Source organism: Fusarium fujikuroi, chromosome FFUJ_chr11 (genome assembly GCF_900079805.1).
Source record: "Fusarium fujikuroi IMI 58289 draft genome, chromosome FFUJ_chr11".
NCBI lineage: Eukaryota > Fungi > Ascomycota > Sordariomycetes > Hypocreales > Nectriaceae > Fusarium > Fusarium fujikuroi.
The window spans coordinates 971,592-991,807 of NC_036632.1; the positions used below are offsets into that span (position 1 = coordinate 971,592).

Genomic DNA, 20,216 nt, shown 5'->3' on the forward strand with positions numbered 1-20,216 from the left:
TTCCGGCAACCTAAATAAGTCTCCAGTTCGCCAACTTAGATTTGATTTAAGTCTTCAACTTACAAGAAGCCAGGGGTCGACACCGATCTGTTCAAACTTCTCCCTTTTCCGTCGCCTTAGTAATATCCCGCACTCCTTCGACGCTGATCCAAGCATCCGACCGCCTTAAACTCTAAACTAGGCGGCCTGAGTAGCAATGTTATGTGTCTACCGATAAGATGGCAAAGCTTTGACATAATGGACAACTTGTTTCAACTATGCGTCATTTTGTTTCAACATGATTGATGATCGCTACCAGGTTCCTAGGAATGAGATGGTTGTCCCCTTGGGTGGTTCCCAAACATTCCTCTCTTTATTACGTACCGGAAAGACGGTGTAAGGGAAGCCCTGATCTATCAACTCATATGAAGGCCAAAAAGCTCGCGAATGAAGCAAATTTGCTTGTTCTCCTTGCCGACAAGATTCCCTGCAAGTACCTGGGCATTGTTCAACTCAGAAACAGGCGCGCCAGTAAAGCTTAGCTTCACTTGCTTATCTTCTCGTATTGGATACTGACAGAGTTCAGCCAAGATTATCAAATCACCGGAACGGAATGCGGCCTTTGCTTGGGCCTCCAGGGCGCACGGCCGTTAGCATACCACGTAGTATGAGATGCCCTACATACTCCGTATGGTGCAACAAAAGACGTCCGTGCTTTCGTTAGCCATACTCTATACGAGGTTGTACTAGGCCTTGTACTTCCCTCATCAATAGAGAGACAGCAGCTTATTTGATCTTGAGAATAGCCCTGGGAAGCTATTTGTGCTCCCGAGCCGAAGTTCCGTAGTGATGGTTGACAGTATTCACAGAAGTTCAGCCCAATGCCGACACACCCCCTCAATACGGGCAATGTCGCCAAAAATGACTAGCTCCTGGGTTCTCAATGAGTCCCTGCCGTATGCCGAATGCTACGTCGTCCAGGGGGCTCCAGGCTAGACAAAGACCGCAGCGTCCTTGGCTCCTATCTAAGTATCAATGGGGGAATTTTCGTATTGATATATGCATGCGCCTCGATCCGATACTTGCTTGGCCCGATTGCAACCACACTCCGTCGATCAGAAGAACAAGTGTCTCACGTTCGAGGTTTTGCTGGGTTAGACCTGTGACTGAGAACTGACAATCACCATGCAGAACTCAGTATCAGAGGGAAGCTAATATTAGCTCGTTAAGATCCCTGCCAAACTTAAACATCCGAGTACAACAACGCATAACGAAAGGCTGTTTATGCGATCTTTTACGTCCGTTCAGTTTGGGCCACTAGAATGGAGAGCATGAAAACCACTCGGATAGTCACGAGCCGTTGCTTGTGTTCGAAACTTGTTTCCCGGAAGAAGACCGTATATTGCACACCCCAGACGGCAAGAAACCTTAACCTGGTATACCTTTCGTGGTTACACATCTATTACAATCAAGTTCTTTCTACCTCTTGCCGAAGGAAGGAATTATCTTCTCTCAATTTCTGAAACTGTAGCAACTTGGGGCCCGCCGTCATCATGTCAGTCGTACAACCACCAAAGAATGACCAATATCCTCGCCTCAACGGACTTATCGCTGAGGCAAAGCAGAAGTCACCGTTCTACAGCGATCTCTACAAAGATATGGCGACTACTGGCCAACTGACCCCCAAAGAAGTGCCTTTGATCGATCATTCCAAGTACTGGGCGGCCTATCATGATTCTGAACGTTCGGTTATGACCTCTTGCCAGATAGATGGCGTTCTAATGAAAACTGGCGGTAAGCTGGAGAATACCCCAAAACTCATCTTATGGGCAGTGCCACTAACCGGCATTAATTTGCAGGCACAACTGGTACTCCCAAGTTTACCAGCTACTCTCAGATAGAGCTGCTTCGGACTGCGTCCCTCCTAGCAGACGGACTTCTCCATGCGGGTCTGCGGGCCGGCGACAGAGTCGCCAATCTCTTTTACGCTGGAGACCTCTACGGCTCCTTTCTGCTGCACATTCTGAGCGTCATTTCTCTGCCCATTCCTGCCATCCAGATACCAATTGGAGGTTTGATGGCGCCGGATGTGACTGCCCAGCTTCTGCGAACATGCCGCGCAACGGCCGTGCTCTCAACTATAACATCGTTGGTCCGTCTGGCCTCTTATTGCCGCCCTAAACAAGAAACGTTCGAATATGTGACGGCTATCATGTTTGGTGGTGAGCCAATGTTTGAAGACCAAGTCGCTGCGGTGGCCTACCTCTTCCCCAACGCGACTATACGCAGCTGCATATATGGCTCCATCGATGCGGGGGTCGTAGCCGTTTCTGCTGGAAGCTCAGACCCAGCAGAACATATCGTACTCTCGGCAGCGGCCATTGTCGAGATCCTCGTTGATCAAGATGGAGAGCTTGTACCAACCGAAGAAGCGAATATTCCCGGAACACTTGTTGTGACAAACTTGATTCGAGACCTGACACCCGTCATCCGTTACCCAACAGGGGATCGCGCGGAGTGGGTAGATAAACCGGCTGGAATCTTCCGCCTTTTGGGACGTAGTAACGATGCTGTTCGACTAGGTCCTGTTTCTCTAGACATTTCACATCTACGTCAGCTTTCTAGGGCTGTTTTGAAGAGTGTGGCTATAGAAGCTTTCCAGGTGGTTGTCACCCGTCAAGACTGCAAGGATGCCATGGAAATAATGATAAACACATCAGAGCCCCCTCCTGTATCCTCGGGAGAGGCTATTATTGAGATGTTGAATGAGCAGAGGCCGATGTTGAAGAAGCATATTGAGATGGGTTTGGTCGCTCCAGCCAAGGTTTGTTTCAAATCCATCTGCGAAATGAGAGCAAACCCGCGTAGCGGGAAACTACCAGAGATTCTTGATTTGAGACTCGCTACTGTTTAAACAGTCTATAGACTATAGAACTTGTAGCATATGTAGCTTATCAAGCATAGTATTTCAACTCGGACGCTGTACAGTGACCCTGGTCCTGAATGAGGGTATCTGGCGCTGGCGACGTAAAGAACCGCCTTTTCACAGTCGTACCCTAATGTTTTACGTAGCAGTAGAGTCCTATACGTGCCGGATCTAAGGATGGCGCAATTCATAATTGTCCATTATGCTCTTATTCTCCGCAGGCCTGCAGCCTTCTGGTTGATGGCCCGACGCTGGATCGTAGGTCGGCTTGCGTAAGCGAAAGCGGGGTCAGAAGGCACTCCGGCATTCAGCTGCGAAGTTATCTTAGGTGCCGACATTCCTCGGATGGTCTAACGGATGCCAATGCCTCACGCTAAGGCTCAAAGCGCGTATATAATAGCTATACGAGAGACGGCATATAATAAGGCTAACAATCATACGATACAGATACGGCCATTACCTATCAGCAACTGCCGACATTCCTCAGATGGTCTAACGGATGCCAATGCCTCACGCTAAGGCTTAAAGCGCGTATACAATGGCTATATAAGGGACGGCATATAACAAGGCTAACAATCATACGATACGGATGCGGCCATTACCTATCAGCAACTGCCGACATTCCTCGGATGGTCTAACGGATGCCAATGCCTCACGCTAAGGCTCAAAGCGCGTATACAATGGCTATACAAGGGACGGCATATAACAAGGCTAACAATCATACGATACGGATGCGGCTATTACCTATCAGCAACTGCCGACATTCCTCGGATGGTCTAACGGATGCCAATGCCTCACGCTAAGGCTTAAAGCGCGTATACAATGGCTATACGAGGGACGGCATATAACAAGGCTAACAATCATACGATACGGATGCGGCCATTACCTATCAGCAACTGCATAAGAAAATGTCTAAGAGCTAATATGTATATGACATGTTACCTAACTGGGGTAGTATGATGAGAAAGAGGGTACCCCTACTCCATAAATTTGATCGACAGTCCTCCACAGGCGGTCCAGGCTAGCCAGGGCACTACGTAGAACAAGGAACTCTGGTACCAAACTTTAAACTTCCACCATGTATTTGGTAGGTCAACTACGGCTGTCGATCAGTTAAGGGTCGTGCATGATCAGGCGCCGACGCGCCCTGACTTGCCTGCTCATCCCCCACACGGAGACTCCAAAGGTAACTGGGGCGAGGAGACCTTCTGTTATGCAACTAAAGGCCGTCCCGGTGGAGAGGATAACAAGGCTCGAAGTAAAAGTTGCATGAAGATACGAGATTGGCAAGATATGAGCCGACGTCACTAGGTTAACGCCACGTCAATGCTTTATGTTCACCACGGGCCCGGGCATCTCTATGCTGAGACATTTATTCACGGCGAATCAAGTTTCGTACACTATCGATCGTGCGGGATAATCAGTTAGTTAGTTGCATAATTGCCATCCCTACTTAAGTCGAGATAGTCTGGGGCTGAAGCATTTCGGGTGCCGAGCGCCATGTCCTCAGTCCTTTTATGAAACGAGGCTTCTTCGTGCACTATCTCATAATACTACGATTGAATGATGCTATCACTTGTGACTAACCCCATCGAGCTTATCTTAGATACTACCAGCATACTAGAGTCGGAACGGTATATAACACACACAAATATCATAGCATCCCTCGTATGACTATAGTTTCACAAAAGGGGCTACAAAATGGATTCCCCTCTTGTTGAGTCAATTCGCTCAAACTTCTCCAAGATTCATCTTCAACTCATTGCCTTAGCCGTCACCATCCTCACATACATTCTGGCTTCGACACTTCTCGGTATCTTTCGTGCTGTTCGTTCTCCTCTTCAAAAGATTCCGGGACTATGGTACGCGCCATTGACTACTTTGCATCTACGATATCTGTTTTCTACAGGTGAAATTTGGAAGCTTGTACAACGCAGTCACACAAAATATGGCCCGATATGTCGTCTTGGTCCAAGGCATATCTGGGTTTCCGACAAAGAGTCTCTGAAGCAGATACTGTCAACCATTGACCTACCCAAGGTTGCCATGTATGCCGAGATTTCTCGAGACCGAACGAGTCCCGGCCTCTTTGGTGAAATGTAAGTATAAAAATCCGGATTTGACAATATTAGGACCCAAAGACGAATGATTCTAATAGCTATACAGTCGATTCCATCCCCATAAGCGCCTCAAGAGGTTCCTTTCTCCAGCGTTCACAGTGGGTTATGTGGATAATTTGGAGACAGTCTTCAAGGGCGTAATGCGTGACCTTCTTCAAAACTACGTGACGCTTCTGAATGGAAGTGCTTCGACTATAGAAGGTGTCCAGACTGATCTCATGGATGACCTCCACAAGGTGGCGCTTGATATGTACGTTTGAAGAGCAACAATGAATTTCGGCATTGGTATGTGTTAATACTAACACGTGCTATAGTATGGGGGAAAGCTCATTCAGCAAGGGCTTCGGGCAGGTAAAGCCCAATGAAGCATCTGACGATCCACAGATGGACGAGATATGGAAGTCCATTCCGGGAGCCATCTTTGATGGTCTGGCAGACAGATACAAGGTACTATTCCGAGCATCACTCATGAATGCATTACTGATGTTTCCCAGTACGTCTATGTCAAGAGATTTCTACGACGAATTGGATGCAATGTCGAGTTTGACTGGCCCAAGCAAATGATTATGGTAAAAATGATCTTCTGCTCCTACTTTCGTTGTCGCTAACGTTCAAAGGCTATCGACTCAATTGTTCGTCAGCGCTCAGTAGAGAAGCAACACTCGCCAGATCTCCTTCAGCATCTCATCGAAAATGGTAAAAGGCCAGATACCGATGCAACGATGACGTCGAGGGATATTCTAGACCAGATGTCCGAACTGCTCCTCGCTGGCTCAGAAACAACTTCTGGTACTATCGCCTGTTTGTTCCTAGAGCTTGCACGCAACCCTCGAGCTCGTGCCAAGCTTCTTGCATCCCTCCCTGTTATCAGTCATGAAGATATCGACGACATCATTGTCAGCAAGACTGTGCGAGATTCAAAGGACTACCAATACCTGGAGGCTTGCATCAAAGAAAACCTTCGACTGCATCCCATTGCATCCGAGATGGGTCGCCGCACTGGCGACCAGTGGGTCAACCTGATGGGATATGACTTGCCTCCGCACACAGTGGTCTCTGCCTCATATCGAGATCTTCATCGCAACGAAGATCACTGGCCAGATGCATTGACATTCATCCCTGAGAGGTGGCTCCCTGACGACGAGAGAGGCGATTACCCTGCCGCTGAGTATGTTGCAACGCCTTATCTAGATGGACCTCATGCTGATCATGTCTGGTAGTACAACCGCGTACTTTCCCTTCTCTTCCGGAAGACACTCTTGTATCGGAATCAAGTGAGTCTTCTTACCTTGAAGATTTCGAAAATAATTGGCTATTCTACTAACTCTTGACTTCTTCGCAGTTTTGCCTGGGCGGAGATGAGAATGATTGCTGCCAATCTTCTCACCAGATACGAAATCACAGAAGTGCCAGGGCAGATTGTTGACTTCCGTCAGTTTATTACTATGCAGTTCCATACTGGCCACTGGAACGTGATTCTGCAGAAGCGGAAGTGACCTGAAGCATCTATTGAGGCGTTGATGTTACAAAAATAAGGAATAGACAGTCGCTTTTATGGTTAGGGCAATAAAATAGTGATTTAGCACATCGATACGCCGTTTATCATATTAGAAGGTCATCGTCTGGGCATTTAGTTTGAACTTTTGAGACGATAAGCCTTGGTTGTATACTCGAACTAGAGTCTAAAGAAAAGAGCTCATATACTTCCCAGGAAACCCCTTTTCCAGCTTATAACTACTACCATGTCTCAATCCTCCTCAAGCCCTTTACAGGTCCATCAACCTGAAAGCTTGCCACCCAGCTTCCAGTAAACAGCGTAGTTGAAGCCCTGAGCGTCATAGAATGGACCCAATTCGACAGCCTTGCCACCAGACGTAGCTTCAAAAGTCAGACCAGCGTTACTCTTCCGCTTAATACTGGCTAAGTCAATCGCAGGGTTGCCGTTCAGGGTAGACTGGCCATAATTACCAGCGAGAATGACAGGACCAAAGGAAATCGCACCCAAGGTCTGATCATCGTTCGCGGCAACGGTGTGCAAGCTCATAGGGAGTTGGACAGTAACAGTATCCCCAGACTTCCACTGTCTCTTGATCGTAGCGTACTTGCCAGATTCTATGGCCACATTCGAAGCTTGGCCGTTGATTTTGATGGAGGCCTTAGAGGTCCAAGATGGGATGCGGACTGCGAGAGTCCATTCACTGGTGTCACCGGTGATCTTGAATGTCGATGTATCACTTTCGGGGAAGTCAGTCGTCTGAGTTATAGACACCTTCTTCTGAGACCAGTTGAGCTTCGAAGGAGTGAAGAGGTTGACATAAAGAGTGTCAGAAGTGTGAAAGTAGATCGAGTCCATGAGTTTGGTGTTGGTCTCAACCCCTGTACCTTGGCAGCACCAGAAGGAGTTGTAGTCGGTACTCCAGGTACCGCCACCCCAAGCAGGACCAACTCCGCGACGACCGCCTGCCTTGAGAGGCGTGAAGTATGTAACATGTCCGTGATTGCTGCTAGGATCTTGCTGACCAAGTAGGTGATTCAAAAGAGCCTTCTCATAAAAGTCAAAGTAAGAGGCGTCAGTTGGGTTCAGTGCCCAGAGCTCGCGAGTGAGCTTCAGCATGTTGTAGCTGTTGCAAGCTTCGCAAGTATCATCAGTGAGGTACCCAGCAATAGCATCGGGAGCTCTGAAATGCTCGGCTTGACTGTTTCCACCAATGGCGTAGGTGTGCTTGTTGACAACTATGTTCCATGCGTTGCGGCCAATGTCGAGGTACTTCTTATCACCGCCGACCTTGTACTCGCGCAGAGCACCGATCCACTTGGGAAGTTGGGTATTGGCGTGCAGGCCAGAGAGTTTGTCGGTGTTCTGCAGTAGAGGGTCGAAAATGACAGCATGATCAAAGCGCTGGGCGACCTTGAGCCACTTCGTATCTTTGGTGTAAAAAGCGATATCAGCGAGGACTTCGTTCATTCCACCAAATTCAGTCTGCAGCATGCTCTGCATCTGACTGTAGCTCAACTTCGAGGTGCGAGTGTCTACCCAACTGGCAAGTGACAGCATGGTGTCTTTGGCGGTCTGATCACCCATACGGCGATAAACATCTAGCAGCCCCGCAAGAGTCTTGTGGATAGCGTAGTAAGGGACATTTCCATTGTTGAGCGTCCGGTCTTCGACTTTAGAGATGTCTGTTTCGGGGAAACCGGATAGATACCCCTTACTAAAGCCAGCCTTTCCGTTGTTGGCTTGGCATTTTGCGAGCTCCTGCACAAAGTACGTAGCTCTATCGCCACATTCTTTGACTCCTGCTGAAGCATAGCATTGTGTCCAGGCTGAAAGAAAATGGCCTTGGACATGGCTGCGAAAAGGAAAGTCGGGTGCGTCCCAGCCGCCGTTTGTCTGTGCGCCCTTTGTATCGACGCCATGGTTCTTACGAAACACGTAGAGAAGACGATCAGGGTCAACCGAGAGAAGGTAGTTCAATGTCCGGTTCTGATTGTCCATCCAGCGACTATCTGTGAGGGAGACCTGGGTCAAGTCGAAGGCGTCAGCCACGTCGTTGACTGCTTGACCGCTGACAGGAAGAATCAGGGACGCAAGGCCCAAAAAGAGGGCTGAGGCTTTGACAACGACCATGATGGAGCTGGTTTTCGTTGATCGGCCGGCTTGATGAAGCGGATGTTACGCCGGATCAGCAGCTGTTTATATATCCATGACATCGATACCCATAAGTCCCGGAATCAGAAAACTCCTTATCCCATATCGCAGTTGAATTGAGCCTGAGCTCAGATCGTTATTGGAGCGCCAAGTTTAATGTTACATCTGCAGATCCGGGGGGACCTTCCATACGGCATTTAGCCGATGCTTTGACTGATGATATGCCACAAGATTTCTGTTCCACAAATAGGAAACACAAAACATCTGCTCGTGATTAATTGGATAAAATACGCGCACCAATGCTGCGTCATGGCAGTGATCTACATCAAGCGACCCGTAATGTAAACTCTGGGGAACATACAATACCATGTCTCAGACACAGTGGCGCGCCAATGCTTCATGATCCGGTTCGCAAGCTGGACACTTGTCGGTGATGGTGCAGAGCTTAGACATTATGCTTAGTTTAGACTGCCGCGCCAATGTAGGTCGAATGCGAGATGAAGCTTGTCCTATGTCAGGAACTGTAGATGCGGAGAAGGGAGATCCGATCTATATGGGGAAGGTCAGTAAAGAATGTCATGATGCTCGTGAGGGGTTTGGGGTCGCATCCCGGTGGGAGCAGTCGTCGTTTCCGGTGGGAAGCAACTCAAATCCCGGTGGATATGCCGAGTGGCCTAGGACTAGTTGCTTTCAGAGAAACAAGGGCATCAAAGTGTTATTAGAGAACCAATTATGGATTTCCCTCTTCTGTTATAACTATTTGCCAAGAAGCTCTAGCCGGCGGAATGAATACCTGTTGCGGGACTACTGGGGCTGCATTTTTACCATCCAGCCCTCATCCTTACTATCCATGCCATTGGATGCGGAGTCTTCCACCACAGCCTCCACCACAGTCGAGTCCCCGAATTTCGCATTGATCTCTTCGAGTTCCAAACCCTTCGTTTCCGCGAAGGTGAAATAAGCGACGATAAGAAATATGAAGTCCCATGAAGCATTGATGAAGTAGAACTTCCATCCCAGATCAGCCATTGCATAAGCCATGGCAAAGGAAGCAAGGAGGCTAGGTGATAATGTTAGTGAGTAGTAAAATATGGGACACGGATCTGTTATACCCAGCACTAGAGTCAAGCATGCGGAAGATGGCGATGCCGGTAGCACGAAGTTTGAATGGCGAGACCTCGGTTGGATACAAGCTTGTCATTGGAGTGATCGAAAATGCGTAAAATCCTTGGAAGAGAAAAATGACAGCAATAGTCCCGTATATGGCGGAATTGTTGGTGCTTTCGCCGAAACCTTTGGAAATTTCGTTAACAAGCATCAGGCTAAACAAATACTGGAACCTACGCTTGATGAGACCACCGATGAGCAAGAGGGTAACAACCATGCCCCCAACACCAATGAAAGTCTGTAATCTGCGCCCAAGAAAGTCAAGCATGAAACTGCCGAGTACAGCGACCGCGAATGACCAGCAGTTGATGATGACCTGGATCTGTGTTTGAGTTGTCGTGTTGGTTATGCCCGCCTGATTAAGGATCTTGGTGAGGTAGAAGCTGCAATTGTCAGATTGATGGATCAAGCACTGTTCAAATGGCATGACTTACGATATGATGAAGTTACCAAACAAGTTGATCATGGGTCCAAAGCTGCATAGAATCGCCAGTCTGCGCCTGTTGGGCCCACTGGAAATCATCTCCCTCCAAGGGTTGCGAGGATATTCTTGAGCTTCGCGCAGGATTGTGCTTCTGATTTCTTCCAGCTGCTCACTTCCCTTCTGAAGGTCAGTCTTGTCCTTTCCTTGCATGATGACGAGAACCTCGAGCGCTTCCTCGTTCCGATCCTTAGAGATCAACCATCGTGGAGATTCCGGCACGAATGGAACGATCATAACAGCCCATAAGCTGGGAACAAACTGGAGAAGTGAAGGTAGTCGCCAAGCCCATGTACTCTGTATGTTTTGACTTCCGTAGTTGATAATTGCCGAGGCCAGACTACCGACGTAAAAGCAGGAGAAGAACAAACCAAGAACACGAGCTCGTCGACGCGGAGGGAGCAACTCGCCGAGAAGGGTTGGTGCAGCGCCATTACTGATAGCGGATCCCACACCAACAAGAAAACGGGCGACCACAAACATGGGTATGTTTTGAGCAGCAGCCTGCAATATGATGCCAATTGTGGTTACGATGGATGCGATGTAGATTGCACGTCGGCGGCCGAAGTGGTCGGGAATAGGGCCCATGAGAAAAGCACCGAAGATGCTGCCCATCCAATTGGCCGCATTATTGAGACCTTCAGTGGCCGTTGTCAAGTGGAAGTATTCGGAGTAGGACGGCAAGATCAACAGGCCATTCATAACGGACGAGTCGTAACCCAGTGTCTATTTATTGTTAGCGGACTCTGCAGAGGAGTGGATCCGTACGTACAGCCGAGTTCACGATGGTTACCGCCAGAAGGAGAGGCATGAGGATCTTGTGATCTGTAGGCACAAGCCTCGAGACATGTTTACGTTCAAATGTCATGATTGAGATGGCCGCCGTTGAATGATGAACCGAACCAGGAGTTTGGCTCTTTTTCGTAGTCGGTTACAGGGTGCATCTTATATCTTGGAAGAAAAACGTCTATGATCATTGGCTTATCAAGTCTGGGCAAGACAGAACCCAGGGAATTGGTCTTATCATGCCGGCAGCTCCCCGCATCGGATCTAGATCCTGGGGAGATAACGATTTGATTGAGTCCTGACCAATAGCTTCACGATCTGAGCCGAAGTCGGTCGAGCTCGGCCGAGCTCACCCACTAGTGAGTTATCTGTCAATCAAGCAAGTCCAAGTCAGAGACATGATATAGAGCTAAGAGATAAAAGGATAGGATATCACCGAACCGTAAATTTTAACCTCTTTCAATCAGAAACTTATCAAAATGCCTGGACCTATTCGACGGTGGCCTGCGTGGCCTGAGTACACATCTGAGAATGCAGCGTCCTCCAAAGACCCTGAGTTCCTAGAGGTCAAGAAAGCGATCATCAGTGAGTATGGGGCTGAGGCGCTTCAACAAAGCTGGATTGAGGTCTGCAAAGAGCTCGAAAGAGTCACTGATGAGATTATTGAGAAGGGAAACAATATTATACCCGTCTTCGACACTCAACAAATTATTGAAGATGGCTTCTTACCAGAGCAAGAGGCGAGGATCAAGAGAATCGGCTCGTTCGTCTGTCGCAACACTGTTCCCAAGGAAAAAGCGACAACACTTTACTCAGACCTCAAGACTTATGTCGCGGATAACAAAGACTCTATACAAGCATGGCCCAAGGAAAGCCCCTCAATGCTGGTTTTATACAACTCACCAACGCAAAATACGCTTCGCTCTCACCCAGATCACTTGAAGTTGCAGAGAAAGCTGAATGAGCTTTGGAAGTACTCTGCCGAAGATACCTCACCCGACGCTCTTGTCTACCTTGATGGAATTCGCGATCGTGCGCCAGGCCAGCCGTTCCTTGGGTTGGGTCCTCATATTGATGCTGGAAGTTTGTGCCGCTGGGCTGATCCAACTTACCGGAAAGTCTACGATAATATCTTTTCTGGCAAGCCAGAAGATCATGATGCCTATGATCTGGAAGCGAGAAAGAATGCCAATCAAGAGCTTTACAAGGGCCTTGCTCACTCTACAGTGTTGCGCACGTTTCAAGGATGGACTGCGTTGACGCCAACGGCCCCAAGAGAGGGGACTATTATGATATATCCCAATATTAAGACTGTTATCGCATACCTCCTTCTGCGACCCTTCTTTAGCCCACCGAACGATCTAGATCATATAATGGACGCTGAGAAGTGGACGTTTGACGACTTGACGGGTTGGTTCCCGGGAACTATGAAGCCAGAAAGTCAGCGCTTGAGTCGGTCATCCCATCCTCATCTGAGGCTCGAAGAATGCCTTGTTCATATGCCAGAGGTACAACCTGGAGATACAGTCTGGTGGCATTGCGATGTAAGTGAATCTTTTCTTATGATTTCCGCCCAATCATCTGACATGAACTTCAAGGTTTGCCATGCTGTTGATACCGAGCACCTTGGAACGAACAACGCGTCGGTGGCCTTCATAGCTGCGTGCCCCACAACACCAGCGAACGAAGCCTACGTTAAAGAGCAGCTTCATGCTACACTAGAAGGAAGACCTTCTACTGATTACGCTGATGGAAATGATCTGGATGAGAGCACGCTGAAAGGATATGTGGGCCTTGATGGTCTGAATGATGAAGCACGCAAAGCTTTCGGATTCCACCTACTGTAAATATGGCATGACACCTCGAAAGACGAAAAAATACGTGTCGTGTGAGAAGTAAATTATTCTGACAGGCTAAGCTCATAATAATCTGCCCGTGGTTCTGTAATATTGTCGAAATCTTGTTTTTGGCATTGGACTATCGTTCAAAGGCCACTTTGCTTAGTTCAACCTAAAAACGTTGTAATGTACAGTAATTGTATTATTCAGAGTCTCATTGTCTTTGTAATGAATTGGTCATCACAGTGTGGATGGTGGAAGAGTGATGTATGACTGATCTCATTGTGGCGCCTGTCGCGAAGAGTGTCAGCACATAATCCCAACATGAGCAGACAACTCCCATCTATTTTATCATCCTACCAACAATTCAGTCCCAAGATACAGGAGCTTTGTCGAGAATAATCACACAAAATGTCGACTGCTATTGTCGTTGGAGCCACAGGTAGGTGATTATGCCATAATCAATGCTGCATATCTTACAGTCACGATAGGGATTCTGGGCCGAGAGATTGTTCATCAGCTTGGCCAGAACCCCCAAAAATGGAGCAGGGTCTATTCTCTTTCACGTTCTCAAAAAGAAGAGTTCCCTTCCAATGTTGAACATAGACACATTGACCTCACTGGGAACGCCGATGAGGTAGCCAAGAACCTTCAAGGTATCACGGCTGAATATGTCTTTTTTGCCGCTTACCTCCAGAAGGCAGATGAACAGAAGAATTGGGACGTCAATGGTGATATGCTACAGGCGTTTCTAGATGCCCTCGTTAAGAGTGGTATTGACGAAAAGCTCAAGAGATTCCTGCTTGTTACGGGTGCGAAGCAATATGGCGTTCATTTAGGACCCGTCAAGAATCCCATGCTCGAGTCTGATCCTTGGCAAACCGACCAGTCAGCGTTTCCGCCCAACTTCTACTACCGTCAGCAGGATATTCTGAAGAAGTTTTGCGACCAGTCAAATGGCCGTATAAGCTGGAATGTCACTTATCCTAACGACGTTATTGGCTATGCACGAGGAAACTTCATGAACCTAGCTACGGCAGTTGGCATTTATGCGGCAACCAGCAAAGAGCTTGGTAAAGATCTTATCTTCCCTGGTTCGGAGAGGTTCTACACTGGGTTCGATTGTTTCACAAGCGCCGACCTTCATGCAAGGTTTTGTGAGTGGGCCGTGCTTGAACCTTCGGCTGCCAATGAGGCTTTCAACGTCGTCAATGGTGATGTTGAGAGCTGGCAGAATCTATGGCCCAAAGTCGCAGAACTATTTGGTATGAGGGTGGATGTCTCGCAATTTCAAAAGTCACATCCGCTGAGCTCATCCACTGATTTAAATCCTATCACTCCACTCAGCTTGCATGAGGAGAGATCCGGACTCAAGGGTGTCACCAGACCAGGCAAGATGGAGCAGACGATCGATTTAACGAAATGGAGCCAGCAGGATGAGGTAAAGGAAGCTTGGAAGAAACTTGCTAAGCGGGAGGGCTTGGATGAAAAGGCATTGGAAGAGGCTACGTGGGGATTCCTAGGTTTTGTGCTGGGTAGGAATTATGATCTAGTGATCAGTATGAGCAAAGCGCGAAAGCTTGGTTGGACTGGGTAAGTTGACCGTCCATCAGAGACTCTGAGACTTGCTAACATTGGAGAAGATATGAGGATAGTTGGGAGGCCCTGAGCAAGGTTTTTGGTACCCTGAAAGATGCCAAAGTTCTTCCCTGAGCTTGTTGCTCCATGCCAAGTAAAGCGGCCTAGTATCTATAAAAAGATGGATAGTTCAGCAAAATCTCAAAACTTCAAAGCCATTTATGTACTGGCTTCATTGATGCTTTTCCTCAAGACTTGAGCAGCATGCCGAGCTAGTAGGTTGTGTGACTCAACAGCGTCCAGCAAGACAAGCCCAGCTTCAATAGCCTCGAGGTACTCCCGGTTATCCTTGGAGCTAGTATTTTGGCATTCCCGCAATAGAAACATGGCAGAAGAGTAAATATGATACGACAGCGCCCTTGAAAATTCAGTATGCTACAAGTAAACGTATGGGCGGGGTTGTCTTACCACTGCTTTCTGGTTGATGCCGGCTGGTCCCAGCTTCGGTTAATCCAGATGAGGCTCATGGCAGAGGTAACGCTGACTGTTCGTGCCCAATGGTTTTCCTCGGGAGATGATAGCCACTTCTTTTGAAGCACGCGGTTAATATGCATTCGGAGGTGCAACAACACGAGAGTCAGGTCGTAGCGCTGCCATTTGATCCAAGGTTGAGTGGCCTCAAGGGCTTGTATGTCTTCGTTAGTGGCTGCGTCACTCTCGGGTTGCAAGTGGCTCGGCAGGGTGTCAATGATACTTGCTAAGCCCTCATCCGCAGCCTTGACAATGTTGGCGACATTATTCAGTGACTTTGAGCCGTATTTCAGCGATATGCGGAATATATATATGACCTGGGATGTCCGGGCCATGAATATGTGATAGTGGACAGGGTCTACAAGACCTCCTTGCGGCGTAGGGTGAGAAGTCGATGGTAGGGGGATGCTGAAGTCCGATTCGTCTAGGGCTGGTGATTGATGCGTCAAGTTCAACCTGATTTCAAAGCAGGCAATTAGCCTTGGACCCATATTGATGGTGTGCAACCTTACCACTCGCATATTACTAGCGTCCACCATAGACGACGCTCTGCTTCAATGCTGAGATGCCGCCCTTCTCTTTCGTTATCGTCTTGACCTAAGCTTAGAGTTTGGGCAATCCGGATAGCAGAAACTCGCAAGTGGTGCCCCATCTCTGAATCTCCACGGTTATTGAAGGTCATGCACAGAACAGCTATTGCTTGCACATTGTGTACATTGGCGACTCGCAGGAAGTCTGCTTTGTGTAGACAGAATATGGCAGCTTCGTACCAATTCTGCGACACCTGCTCCATGGAGAGGTCATTTGGTAGCTGCAAACTTTGAGCCTCATTGTCTTCCATCATCAAAAGCGCTGTCTACAGCGCCAGTCAGTTATGTTCCTGGTACCTGCCAGATATATATTAACTTACACTGAGAACACTGAAGTAGAGAGCGAGCCATGGAAGGTCAGCCTTATCGAGTGCCAACCCATTCTCTAAACTGCTAACAAAATGGTCACATTCGTCCTTGAACTGAGGATACTCCAAGGCATAATGTACCCAAGAGTTCCACGTCCTATCAAACTCTACGAGTTTGTTGCTGGAATCCGCATCGGGCAGTATGATATCCGCCCAGTTGAATACAGGTAACTTGTCGATGTTGGATTCCGAGGCAAGGCTTTCCCATAAGCCATCATCAAGCTCACCTGGGGTGTACTGTACCTCATCCAGCAAGATTTCGAATCGCTGAGCTTGTGCATGATCGATGATTGGTTGGCGATCTTGCCGCGATCTGAGGGCTACAATCTCTCGCCGTAGACGGTCGTTTTCTTCCTTGAGCTCTTGGTATGTAGGAGATTCGGGACCGTCTTGCCATCTATTATCTTATCAGCTTCAACGACACAAACAAGATGAGCATGGTTCACAGACGTGGTTACCTGGCCGCGAACAAGGACCATTTCCCTGACACATGATTCAGCCTGGCCACGCTTGATGCATCGTGAACACGGAACCGATTTATCGCATTTTACTTTACGAGATGAGCACGACAGGCAACTCCGCGGGGGTCGCTGCGTGGAACGAAGGGCAACTGCAGCGCTTGAACGATGCTCCATACTGGCTCTGTCAAGGGTTATCACAAAGGTTAGACGGCGAGGAATAAGAGAGGACCTGATCGCAAACTCAACCGAGCTGACCCGATAATCACCTGCGCTGTGATTGGATGGACATATACGGAAGGCCAAATCGATATCTATGCCAAAATTCATCTCTTAATAGGCCGACCCTATACCGTATAGTGCCATAGTTAATATTCCTTATAATTTAATATAAGTAAGGTAAATATAAGTCTTCCTAATTATAGCCTCTTACTTAAGAGGGTTATATAGCTTTATATAACTTTATAATAGTTATTATTAATTTTAAGTTTAGCTTTATTTTTATTCTTTAAATTTATTATATTTTATAAAATAAGAAATCCTTACTTTTAGTATATTATATTTACCTATAATTGCCCTTTATAACTTAATATATATCTTATTAAATTTATATACTTTAAAGCTTTATTTTTATTTTACTTTAAAGTAATTTAAAGTATATTCCCTTTTTAATTTTATATTTAAAGCTAGACTATTAAGGTATTAGGCTTTAGCCTATATTAACCCTTCCCTTACCTTACCTTTATACTTTTTTATACCTTTATATTATATTAATTAAAGTTATATAATTAAGGGCTTTATTTTTATATCTCTTTTATCTTTTATTTTTTATATTTTAGTATACTATATAAGTAACTTAAAACTAATATTTAATTAAAGGACCTATCTAGATATTATAAAGATTTATATAATTCTATAATATTATACCTCTCTATAAAACTATAAAGGCTAAAAGGAAGTGCTTAGCCTATAAAGCTAAAGAAGCCTATTTTATAAAGGAGGTTAAAGCTAAGTATATTACTATAAAAGAGGCTAAAGCTAAGTATATTACTACTAAAAAGGCTAAAGCTAATTATATTGCTATTAAAAAGGCTAAAGAGAAATATATTACCTTTAAGAAAAAGCTTAAAGCTAATTATATTACTACTTAAAAGAAAAAGGCTGAAAAAGCCTATATTACTATTAAGAAGTTTAAAGTAAAGTATATTAAATTAAAGCAATATTATAATAAGCTTATAGAAATACTTATTTATATTAAAAAGGAAATAGATAATAAAGCTCTTAAAGAGGATTATATTATTAAAAAGGAATAACTTAAATATTAGCTATATATTCTTAAATATAATAATAATAAAGACTATAGAGCTATAAAGGAAGCTCTATAATATAACTTTAATAACTATACTTTTAAGTATTTAGCTAAAGAGGTTAATAGAATTCCTACCCTTATCTTTAACTATAAGGCTAAATGCCCTTTTATAAACTTATAATTAATTATTTAGGTATATATAAATATATTAAAGAATTATTTCTATAAAGGCCTTATATATATAAAGTTTAATAAAAATAAAGTAAAATATTTAATTACTTTCTATTTTATATTATATTATATTAATTTATATAGCTTCTTAAAGAGCCTAACTTACTCTTTTTATATAAAAAGAAAGGTAAGAACCTTAAGGTTAAGTATATACTTAAATTCTTATTATAGAATGCTAATACTATACTTTATTATCTATATAGATTTATAATGCCTAAATTGCTTTTATATAATAAGTATATATTTAGTAATAGTATTTTTACCTATTACTATATTATAGCTCTATTTAAGGGCTATATTAATTGCCTTTAGAACTATTTAGGATTAAACTACAGCTATATTAGGGATATATACTTATAATGCCTTATATATCTCTATACTAACTTATTTAATAGTAACTCCTAAGAAATATAAGGCTATATTTAATGCTATTTCTATTATTAGTAATAATAGTAACTCTTTATTTAATAGTAAAGAGGACCCTATAGATATATTAAAGGACTTTATTAAGAAAGAGTATTATAGACTCTCTTAATTCTTCTATAAAGTTATTAACTATAAAAAAAAGAAGAAGAAGTTTAAAGGTAAGGGCAAGTTTAAGTTTAAGAAGGTAAAGGGCAGTAAATAAAGTATTTTAATTCTATATATAACTATTTAAAATAGTATTAACTTCTTTTAGCTACCTATAATTAGTTTTTAGGTCTTTATTTTTATAAGGATATAGCTTATAAGTTATAAATTATAACTAGTATTATAGGTATATAGAGCACTATAGAGCATTATAGGCTATTATAGATAACTATAGGGTATATAAAGCATTATAATATCTAGTAGTAAAAGTTTAATATTTTTATTAACTTACTTTATTAATTAATTATATTCTTAAATTATATTTATAATAGATATATATATAGATCTTATAGTACCTTATAGTACCTTATAGCACCTTATAGTTTCTTATTATAAGTAATTTTAAATATTTTTTTTAGTGTTATTAGCTATAATTAATATAGTATATTTATATACTATATTTTAGGGCTATATATTATAGTATAAGGCTATATATTATTCTTTACAGTCTTATTTTAAGCCTTTTAATATAAATTTATTTTTTTATATTATATTAATCTTTCTTTTAACCTTATAATAAGCTCTAAAGAGTGCCTCCTTATTAACCTTAATGCTTTCTGTATTTAAATTAAATAATAAAAGTATTATAACTAAATAACTGCAGATAATATTATATAGCGTATTTTAATTAAGTTTAATATTTCTACCTCTTATAAAGTATTATATTAATATCTTTAGACTTAGCAGTTAGATTAGATAATATCTAATATAACTTAGGCCTAAATAGAAAATACTAAAGCATTATAAAATTATATTAAAAAGCTTTTCTTTAAAAATATTCTTAAAGATAAAAATATCCTTTTCTAGTTATAAAAGGAAGGCTTTATAGTAACTAATAGAGGGCTAATTAAAATATAATAAAGCCTTAGCCTTTTATAGCATTAGATCCTTAAGTAGAAAGAGGAGTAACTTATTAAATTATACTATTTCTTTAAGAATAATGCCTTACTAAATACTAAATTATAGTTATTTAGTTAGATATATCTCTATATTTATATTTAGTAAAAATAGCTATCTTTAAGTTAATAGGCACTATATAAAGCATTTTATAACTTTATGCCTATAAATATAACTAATTAATAGAATATAATATAATACTATTAAACTAAATAGATAGTATTTAGGCCTAACTTTATTTAGTTAATTAATGCTTATAATAAATTAAAGGTATAGGGGATTAAAATATATATATTAATTAATATATACTTATAGTATATTATATAGCTATATATTAATATATTAGCTAATATATTATAAAGTATACTTAAGTAATACCTTTATATTCTAGAGAATTAAGAGAGTATACCTCTTATTATTTAATTAAATTATAGTAATAAGACTTTTATAATAGTTAGGGCTTATTTTTACCTTTTGTAAGCGCAGAGCTCCCTATAGGCTACTATAGCTTAATAGATATAATTCTATAATTATTAAATATATAGTAAAAGTATATATAATAAAAAGATTAAGAGTTAGTAGCACTAACTTAGCGATAATTAAGTAAGGTATTGGGCATATATATATATATATATATATATATATATATATATATATATATATATACTATATATAGTA

The 20,216-nt window shown here is 43.4% G+C and overlaps 7 protein-coding genes; 4 read left to right on the forward strand and 3 right to left on the reverse strand.

Moving 5' to 3' along the window:
* Positions 1-1,532: 1,532 nt before the first annotated feature.
* Positions 1,533-2,893, forward strand: FFUJ_11570 (uncharacterized protein; the record flags this gene model as incomplete). XM_023570482.1 has 2 exons in its annotated part: positions 1,533-1,773; positions 1,839-2,893. 2 exons carry the CDS (start codon positions 1,533-1,535, stop codon positions 2,891-2,893), a joined length of 1,296 nt encoding a protein of 431 aa, XP_023437589.1.
* Positions 2,894-4,606: 1,713 nt separating this feature from the next.
* Positions 4,607-6,521, forward strand: FFUJ_11571 (related to Cytochrome P450 3A5; the record flags this gene model as incomplete). XM_023570483.1 has 7 exons in its annotated part: positions 4,607-5,004; positions 5,072-5,275; positions 5,340-5,472; positions 5,520-5,594; positions 5,643-6,193; positions 6,246-6,299; positions 6,368-6,521. The coding sequence occupies 7 exons, from the start codon at positions 4,607-4,609 to the stop codon at positions 6,519-6,521; spliced, it is 1,569 nt and encodes a 522-aa protein (XP_023437590.1).
* A 281-nt stretch (positions 6,522-6,802) lies between these two features.
* FFUJ_11572 (uncharacterized protein) lies at positions 6,803-8,653 on the reverse strand (the record flags this gene model as incomplete). The annotated part of the gene is made up of 1 exon (XM_023570484.1): positions 6,803-8,653. The coding sequence occupies one exon, from the start codon at positions 8,651-8,653 to the stop codon at positions 6,803-6,805; it is 1,851 nt and encodes a 616-aa protein (XP_023437591.1).
* Positions 8,654-9,478: 825 nt separating this feature from the next.
* Positions 9,479-11,190, reverse strand: FFUJ_11573 (related to hexose transporter protein; the record flags this gene model as incomplete). XM_023570486.1 has 4 exons in its annotated part: positions 9,479-9,734; positions 9,787-10,224; positions 10,276-11,048; positions 11,095-11,190. 4 exons carry the CDS (start codon positions 11,188-11,190, stop codon positions 9,479-9,481), a joined length of 1,563 nt encoding a protein of 520 aa, XP_023437592.1.
* Positions 11,191-11,587: 397 nt separating this feature from the next.
* Positions 11,588-12,955, forward strand: FFUJ_11574 (uncharacterized protein; the record flags this gene model as incomplete). Its single annotated transcript, XM_023570487.1, has 1 exon — positions 11,588-12,955. One exon carries the CDS (start codon positions 11,588-11,590, stop codon positions 12,953-12,955), a length of 1,368 nt encoding a protein of 455 aa, XP_023437593.1.
* A 402-nt stretch (positions 12,956-13,357) lies between these two features.
* On the forward strand, positions 13,358-14,659 carry FFUJ_11575 (related to wound-inducible protein AWI 31; the record flags this gene model as incomplete). XM_023570488.1 has 3 exons in its annotated part: positions 13,358-13,388; positions 13,438-14,539; positions 14,590-14,659. 3 exons carry the CDS (start codon positions 13,358-13,360, stop codon positions 14,657-14,659), a joined length of 1,203 nt encoding a protein of 400 aa, XP_023437594.1.
* An 84-nt stretch (positions 14,660-14,743) lies between these two features.
* Positions 14,744-16,492, reverse strand: FFUJ_11576 (uncharacterized protein; the record flags this gene model as incomplete). XM_023570489.1 has 5 exons in its annotated part: positions 14,744-14,942; positions 14,993-15,511; positions 15,568-15,911; positions 15,966-16,410; positions 16,464-16,492. 5 exons carry the CDS (start codon positions 16,490-16,492, stop codon positions 14,744-14,746), a joined length of 1,536 nt encoding a protein of 511 aa, XP_023437595.1.
* Positions 16,493-20,216: the final 3,724 nt, after the last annotated feature.